General features: G+C 33.2%; 1 protein-coding gene across 1 annotated transcript; it reads right to left on the bottom strand.

The window, feature by feature from the left end:
- Nucleotides 1-4385: 4385 nt before the first annotated feature.
- On the bottom strand, nucleotides 4386-6922 carry LOC143068137 (macrophage-expressed gene 1 protein-like). Its single transcript, XM_076241945.1, has one exon. The coding sequence runs from the start codon at nucleotides 6895-6897 to the stop codon at nucleotides 4747-4749; it is 2151 nt and encodes a 716-aa protein (XP_076098060.1). The 5' UTR covers nucleotides 6898-6922; the 3' UTR covers nucleotides 4386-4746.
- Nucleotides 6923-8715: the final 1793 nt, after the last annotated feature.

The following is an 8715-nucleotide window of genomic DNA, read 5'->3' as shown; positions in this document are numbered from 1 at the left end:
AACCCAAAAGAAATAAACGAACAAAATCAAACAATAAACAAATAAATCAAATAAATCAAACAAAACAAAACAAACTGTGAAACACCGGTCGTTTTTCGATAAAGTTTTTGGGGACGGAACATCAGTTATTTGCTTTTTTTTGCCAATTGTTATTGTTTTTACATTTAATGCAATACTGATTTTCAAGCGAATCTAGGACAACGTTAACACATTTTTAATGGCCACAAGCACAATCGGTTGTATGTGGAAATCACATTACAGAAACTGCTTGATAAAGGAATTATGTCTTGGCCATTCACGTAGAAACTCAACATATACTCTTAAGACATTTACTGAATAGGAAATTCCTTAATGTGGCTCGGGCCTATTCGAAGTTTCTATCAGAAGTGCCATATTTTTTGTTATTTTATTTTTTACCGAATTTGAATCAAATTGGTCGAAAAAAAATTAGGGGTCACGGACCATTTAAGCTCAAAATTTTACTTTTAAACAGGTATGTAAAAGGGACCATTTTTCAATGAAATGATAGGGAAAATAGAGGTGTTGATATATTTTTATCGGAATATAAAAAAAAAAGTTCTATGACACTTGGTTCAAAACTTCAATATATAAAGCTGAAATATAGCCTCAAATAATAAGCAAATAAAAAACATAGGTCACCGATAAGCAAAAAAAAATGTTTTGCCTTAAAACCCAAATTTTGGCGGGAAAATGGTGAAAATGGGTGAAATGTCATTTTGACCCTTTAACAAATACGGATAATAACGAAAATATTCTATAAGTCACATAACTTCAATGATTTAACATTTCTAATCAATCAAAATATTTAAAAAAAAATTATATCGAATTTACGACAAATACTTTTGTATTTCATGCGTGAAATTATGCGCAGTCGAATAGTCCCGAGCCACCTTAATATCCATAGGTCTGTGTTCCTTTGGAATTAGTATCAAATTAAAAGCCTTAGTGTGTATTGCAATAGTATTAAAAGATTTAAATTTTCTATACTTACGTATTCCCCATTCCAAATCAAAAGACAAACTGAATGAATTGTCCTGCTTTGTTTCATTCAAATATAATAGCCAACACACATACATATTAGATGACCACTTGTTTTGGTGTTGCCCAGTCTTTAGTTTTCTATGTTGTGTTTTGTGTACTGTTGTTTGTCTGTTGTTGTTTTTTTCTTCTTCCTTTTTTTGTCATTGCGTTGTCAGTAAATTTCCACCTTTGAGTTTTAAATGTTCCTTTGGTATTTTTCGCCTCTCTTTTGTTTTAGTGATGGATAAATCTTACTTTGTAAAAATCAATCTGTTTCAAAATTTATCTGAAACTGACATTATCAAGATGCTTAATTTCTTAATTTGCCACATACTTGCTACGTTTAGAGGATGTGTTTTTAAAAATCAAACAATTGACATTCCCATGCTGACTTCTTCCTTTATTGATATAAAATGGCTTCATACATCTTTGACATGGTATTGTCAGTTTGTTTTCGACTTATGATTTCTGGATATCCCTATAATAATGTGTTTCGTCTCTCTTTCTTTAATGGACTAGAATGAGAAGAGCACTGATTCTTACCACAATATTGTTTATTTTCCTTGTACTTGCTGTTTTCGAATTATGTAGTTTTGTACGTTTTTTGTAAGCCACTTATTATATTTCACTTTTAGAGATCAAATGTATTGCTGATATCTCAAAAACTAATTCAATACGGAAACATATGCATGTGCCTCTACTGCGTTAGAATTACAAATGTAATCCGATTAAAGAAATATTTGAAAACTAAGTTTTCGAAATGAATTTTAAGTTATTATAAGAATTCCTTTCCGTTGTTTACGAAGATGAAATAAGCTTGATAGAAAAGTATAAATTCATATTGAATTTATGTTCAATCTCCATTTCAAATGCTGTTTTGAATACATATCTTAATCCATGTGAACACTATTTTAAATAATAATCTTTGCTTTATGATTACAAAGCTTGCAATGGTAATCTGTTGTCTAGTTAACCAGATTGTAAGAAAAGACGATTTTCAAAACTTTAAGCAGTAAAAAGCAGAATGTCTAAGGATCAAAGCAGATATTTTCTTTTATCCTTTTTGAACTCATTTAGACTCAGTACCACATCCAGTACAGATATCGAACAAGGGGCAAACCATTAACGTAACTAAGTGCAGTTCAATGAAAATTAATGTATGAAATACTTAGGATATATCGTAGGAAAATGTTTGTTTTAGCTGTATTTGGCAAAAGTATTCAGAAATGTGATTCCTCAATGCTCTTTAACTTCGTACTTTACTAGTATTTTTTATTGAACATCTCTTAAAAATTTGTTTGTCGATCGTACATAATTTTTATCCTTGTATATATGGTCAGTTAAAAATTTGTGAATCCCTGATTATTGGTGAAAGATGTGAGATCTTATCAATGCGATTCCAAGATTTTTTTAAAGGTCACTACTCAAATCATAAATGCGAGATTTTACTATTGCAAATCTGCTGCCGTCGCTTTTGAGCAAAACAAAAATATTCCAATAATTTAACAGCACAACGACATCAATAGGTGTAGCAGAGATATCCGTTCTTTTTTGTGTGCTACATTTTACATACCTTAGGTACAAATTGTATTGCAACAGATAATTATTTCGACAATTAAGGTCTTCTCCGTTATGTTCGTAGCTAAAATATTTGAAAATCTAAAACCTAGTTCAAACGTTGAAGAACTAATAACAAACAAAGCACAAAATTAAAGCCAAATCCGAAAAAAAACCGTATGCATGGTGAAATATATCGTCAGGGGACGACCATTTAATTATCTGGGGGTGGAGCAGAAGAAAGTTTTGGAGGAATATAATGTGTCAGATAATGCGACTTTTATTCACACCTTTGTATATACTAGTACTAGTTATTCTATTCTGCATTATGTTTAGCTGAAAAGTTATTATGTTATCTGCTCTTTGGTTGGGTTATTGATTCTTTGACACATTCCCCATTTCCATTTTCAATTTAATCACCATTCTGTATGAAGTCGGATTATAATCTTGTCAGTTTCTACCAAGGCCTGATACCAACCAGGATATGCATTCCTAGATCCTCTTGAAACCCACATGCACTCCGACCCGGATAATCTATTAGTCGTCCCCTCAGGTCAAAATTAATCATATAAAATTCAAAAATTTCAATAAAACAATATCCGTATTTATAAACCAGAGCTAACGTTTTAGCGACTTGGACTTGGTTGGTTATACCCCTGAGGTCTTACAGTCTATCAGCAGAGGTATCAATCAAAATCAAAAAAGTAAAAAGCACAAAAATACAGAACACGAGGAAAATCTTACAGTCTATCAGCAGAGGTATCGATCAAAATCAAAAAAGTAAAATCACAAAAATACAGAACACGAGGAAAATTTAAAACGGAAAGTCCCTAGTCAAACAGCTAAAATACATCAAACGTATACATAACATAATAACTGTCATATTCCTGACTTGGTACAGGCATTTTCTTATGTAGAAAATGGGGGATTAAACCTGGTTTATAGTGGTACATGTAGTTATAACACTTGTTCTACCTCCATTACAAATATGTTGCTGTCACCGCAGATGAAACCACAAACTAAATTATATTGGAAACTAACATGTACACCAACGACACTTACCAAGGAGATAATCATGTGTCTGTGTATGTTATATTAGTGTTAAAGTTAACATTGCCATAAAAGCGCGAGATTAGCTAGCCACAAAACCAGGTTCAACCTACCATTTGTTTTCTTAAAATATCCTGTAACAAGTCAGGAAAATTACTTATCATTAATATGGTCATAATTATAAATCAACTGTTTACAAAACTTTGAATTTTTGAGAAAAAAAAACTAAGGCTTTTCTAAATCATTAATAGATTGCTTTAGCTGTTTTTGACAAAACTTTTAGGATTTTTAGGTCCTCAATGCTCTTCATCTTCATACTTTATTTGGCCTTTTTCATTTTTTTTATTCGAGCGCCACTGATGAGTCTTTTGTAGACGACACGTGCGTCTAACGCTTATACAAACTTTCAATTATGGTATATATGATGAGTTTATTGCCAATGAGACAACTCTCCACAAAAGACCAATGATCATGACTAATGTGAACAATTATATGTAACAATACGGCATCCAGCAATGAGTAAAAGCTACTATTCTAGTCATTACGACGAACAATCAACCAGCAGATATATCGACCAAGGGGTAGTAAAACATCAACAGTACCAATCTCACTGGACACTGAACTATTCTTCAATGATAACCAAGGCCAAGAAATTTAAAAATCCATAACCTATTACAAACATTGAATAGTAAAGTCAAACCAGACAAGGAATCGGAGTTACGCATACAGGAATAACATTTCTTAGGTACAATGATTTTATTAATTGTACATCCTTGGTTTGCAAAAGAACGAATTATGCGATTAGATAAAATAAACAAAATCAATGAAACTATTTGTGAACTGGTTAACATGTTTTAGCATATATAACATAAAATTATAATTTCCATGGTTTTATGGTATTGTGATCACAACATTATGGGTTATTGCGAATATTGTCATCATTTCATCCCTTGATATATGCCAGCAATGTGGCATAACATTCTTCAACAATAAAACTGTTAAATAAAAAAGAAAGTTAGATATAAAGTCCTGCACTGAAAAATCGAATGAAGAAAAGTCATGAATAATATTTTTTAAACATAATTGTCTACATGCAATTTAGGCTTTCAATTTCGTGTAATTGTCAGTTTTTTTATCCCTTTTCTTGGAAACGATGTAAACGAAAAAACCTATGAAAACTACAAAAGAGAACGTAATCCCAACTGAACCGCCAACTACACCAAGTATTTGTTCAGTTGATATTTGTTCGGAGGCATTTTGTTTTTCTTTTCCATGTTTTTCTTCTGTTTCCGTCGATCCAAATAAATCACTGTTCTTATCTGGCACATCCACGTTTCCCTTTTGTCTTGCTATCAGAAGTTTATTATTGTCAAGAAAATCGCCAGTGTCTACAATCCAGCTGGTATTAGTTCCATTAAACCCGTTGAATCCCGTTGGAACTGAATATATTTGCGTCCAGCTTTGACCATCTTCGCTAATCACGTGAATTGATGATATATTTTGGGCTGACGGTTTTCGCATGAAAGGTGGACTTCTTAAAGGTATGTATCCAGTAACAACATGCTTTTGTGAAGCACAATAATTAATCTCACATTCGTTTACGATTGTTGCTAAGTGTTCACTGTACCCAGCCTGACAGTGCGTGGCGTTCTGATTGGCGGCTAATAAATTGTCGTTTTGACAGCTAAAGAAACCGCCAAACGGGATTGAATATTGGAAACCATTTTCAATGTCATCTGAAACACAAATTTTCAAATCTTCTGCGATTCCAATAGCAGTGAAGTACTGTGGACAACTCTGTTGTTGTGTAACGACGTTTGGTAGTTGAGTTGTATACAGACCACCAAACAAGTATCCCGGGAAGCTTTGATTTCCTCCTTGGGGAGAGCACCAATATGACTGATAGCTTGCTGTTCCCAGGTTTGAAGTTGTTTCACAGTGACTCCAGAAGATCATATATTTTGAACATGTACGATGCACTTCCTCATTGTTATCATGCCCCAAAAATAATGGTACTGCAATGAAACCATTTGGACAAGAAAAATCTCCAGTCAACGGATTTTTGCATAAGAAAGTATCACATATCCCATTGATATTCCCAGTTACATTACATGTTTGGAATACTCCCCCGAAATTAGTATTAGTAGCATTTAGGTTATATTCACAAGTTCCGTCGTCGACATTAGCAAGGTAATTATAGTTCGGGGAATCCCTGTTTGTACAGCCGCGATGAGTGTTCATTTTGTAATATGTTTTAATGGCACTTTCTACTGCAGCGGCTGTATCAGTTACAATGGAAACCGACAGTTCTGGGAACACGTATTCGTTTATGATGAAATGCAGTGGATCCCCTGATCGGTCTACCGACACCAAGTTCTGATCTATTTGATTGACCCAGTCATCGATCGTAAAGTTAACGGGTAAATATACAGGCCCTCCATGTGTACGAATCGAAGAATGTGTCTTTGCTGCGAGGTATTTTGTCATGACTTCTTCGGGAATTGTTATTCCAACTTGTACTCCGAAAAGTTCGGCTCCTGCAGCAGCTGATATTTGAAATTTATCGATTGTATCGTCTTGCAATAGTTCTCGCTTGACATGGTCGACTTTTATTATCGATGCTCCACTGTCAATGCTAGTAATCACATGTGTACCAAAGTCTCTTACAAGTAACTGACTCTCATATCTTGCAGATGATGTTCTATTATTCAATATATGATTGGCTATACTCATTACTTTTGTTTTGAAGGACGGATCTAAATTGACATCTGGTTGAAGTTTGGCGTTGTATTGAACGTAGTGAGCTTTAACCTTCATTGCAGTCGAATTATCATTGATCATATTACTCTTAAACTTTTGAAAATCAATTGAAAATTTTCCATTTATAGGAACGTCATGCACAGCTATGCTTCCGTCTAGGTTAATTGAAGCTGCAATATCTGACGTTGCGTTTTCGGCATGTTCGATAAATTGGGAGTATCGCTCGACGTTACTTGATTTTATAGGAATGACATTGACGTTATCTGGAACAAGAAAAACACCATCGGTAGTCTTCTGACACATTGAATATATAAACTGCACCACCCGGCCCATGTTTTCATTTCTTAAGTTATCCCAACCACTACCTGGTAAAACTTCATAACGGTACACAGTAGAATTGATATCCTGGCATTCTCCTGGAATCATCTGACAAGTATTTAAAACAACAAGAGAAAAAATGGCTGCAAGAAAAATCTCAGCCCTCGCCATTTTCAAATACAAAAAAAAATAACTGTTTATCTATTTTTATCGTCCCAGTTTATAATGCTGAGTGGTTTGATAATAGTACTATACCGTAACTTCATCTTGCTTTATCTGTAAGATCAAACTTCATTAACTGTTGACAATTCAAGGATGAGAATTGACATGAATTGATACTCATACATAATGAACTTTGAAGGACACAGTATCTTCCGTTATGGAAGTTTAATCTTTGCTCTATTGTTATCAATTATAATTATTTGTATTTCTATCCTATACATTTGGTACTTTCTTTTCAGTTGAAAATTCCACTTTGAAGTTCTTCTTCGGTTATTTCGAAACTCTATGCCCTTAAATGAAATATTCAAAGCAAACTTTGTAACTGATTATTATTCTGTCTGATTTCGAAAACAGAGTGTTTTATTAAAACATTCAAATTGGTCATTCTTGGCCATTAAAGTGTTAAGTGTATCATGATTTCGCCATGACTTGTATCAATCGATCAGTTTCTTTGCAATGTTATATGCAAAAAGTGTACTTGTTTCTATCGAGAAAAATACACATGAAACATAATTAACGGCCATCAAGGATTGTAGACAAAATTCTTTGAGGTCATTACTTAAGTGAATAGTTCATAGGTGTTGGTATGTATCCGTTCAGTGAAATAAAAATAATAAAAGCATTGTTAATCTTAGCGATTAATTAAGTTTGATCTAATTTTATTAGTTTCGATTGAACACTTTTAATTGAAGGAAGTGCATGTGTAGATTAATTATTTCAAAATGTATGAAGGAAAATACTCAACCTATTTAGGATTTTTCTGAATGGTGGAAGCAGCGGTTTGGTAAAGTTCTTTGACACATTCCGTTAGCAAATGGTGTTATTTCTGCTCTACAGTATTGTCTCATTCATATCTTCACATATTATTAATATAGTATTAATGAATGGATGTTTTTATAATGGCCCTGTTATATGTCCAAGGTCTGTAATAAAGGTCGAGGAAGTCTGTAATGACCCGAGGCAACGCCGAGGGCCATTACAGACATCCGAGGCCATTATTACTGACCAAGGACATATAACAGGGCCATTATAAAAACACCCATTTCTTAATACATTTATTAACCAACTGAATAAAGTGTATGTGTTGCTGCCAACTTGATGTACTCTCTTACTCTTTTAACAAAAATAATTTGTACTTTACCATGATCAAGCTATAAATATACCAAATATCCAAGATATTAAGTTGAAAGAAGTTATGTGTTGAAAAACAGGATGAACAGTGATCCCTTTATATGGTTCTTTAATGTTTGTTGCTGGTTACTAAATTAAATAAAATACAAAAAGGTATTATACTCTTTACATCTTAATTTTATCAACTTTATTAAAAACCCTAACTGGGCTTGAAGGCCGTACTTTAACCTATAATGGTTTACTTTTTAAATTGTTATTTGTATGGAGAGTTGTCTCATTGGCACTCACACCACATCTTCCTATATCTCATTAATACAGACAAGCTGGGCATTAATACAGGGCCATTACAGAAAAACAGGGCCATTACAGAAATAACAGGGCCATTACAGAAAAAAACAGGGCCATTACAGAAAATATGTTATTTTTAATAACCAGTCATTTTTGGCAATAATGTACTTAGTTGGTTAGTACAACATAAGTATTTTGATACTTCCTAGCAATGTTGTGTGTAATTTCCAAACACTAACCTATTTAAAGGACTATTTTTATCCATATTTGGCATATATACATATATGAGGCTGCATAACGTCGAATGAATCTTAAATGGATTCCACTCTCTCATTTCTATTAGGCATA

Source organism: Mytilus galloprovincialis, chromosome 3 (genome assembly GCF_965363235.1).
Source record: "Mytilus galloprovincialis chromosome 3, xbMytGall1.hap1.1, whole genome shotgun sequence".
Lineage (NCBI taxonomy): Eukaryota > Metazoa > Mollusca > Bivalvia > Mytilida > Mytilidae > Mytilus > Mytilus galloprovincialis.
This window is presented reverse-complemented; position numbering and strand designations above follow the sequence as displayed.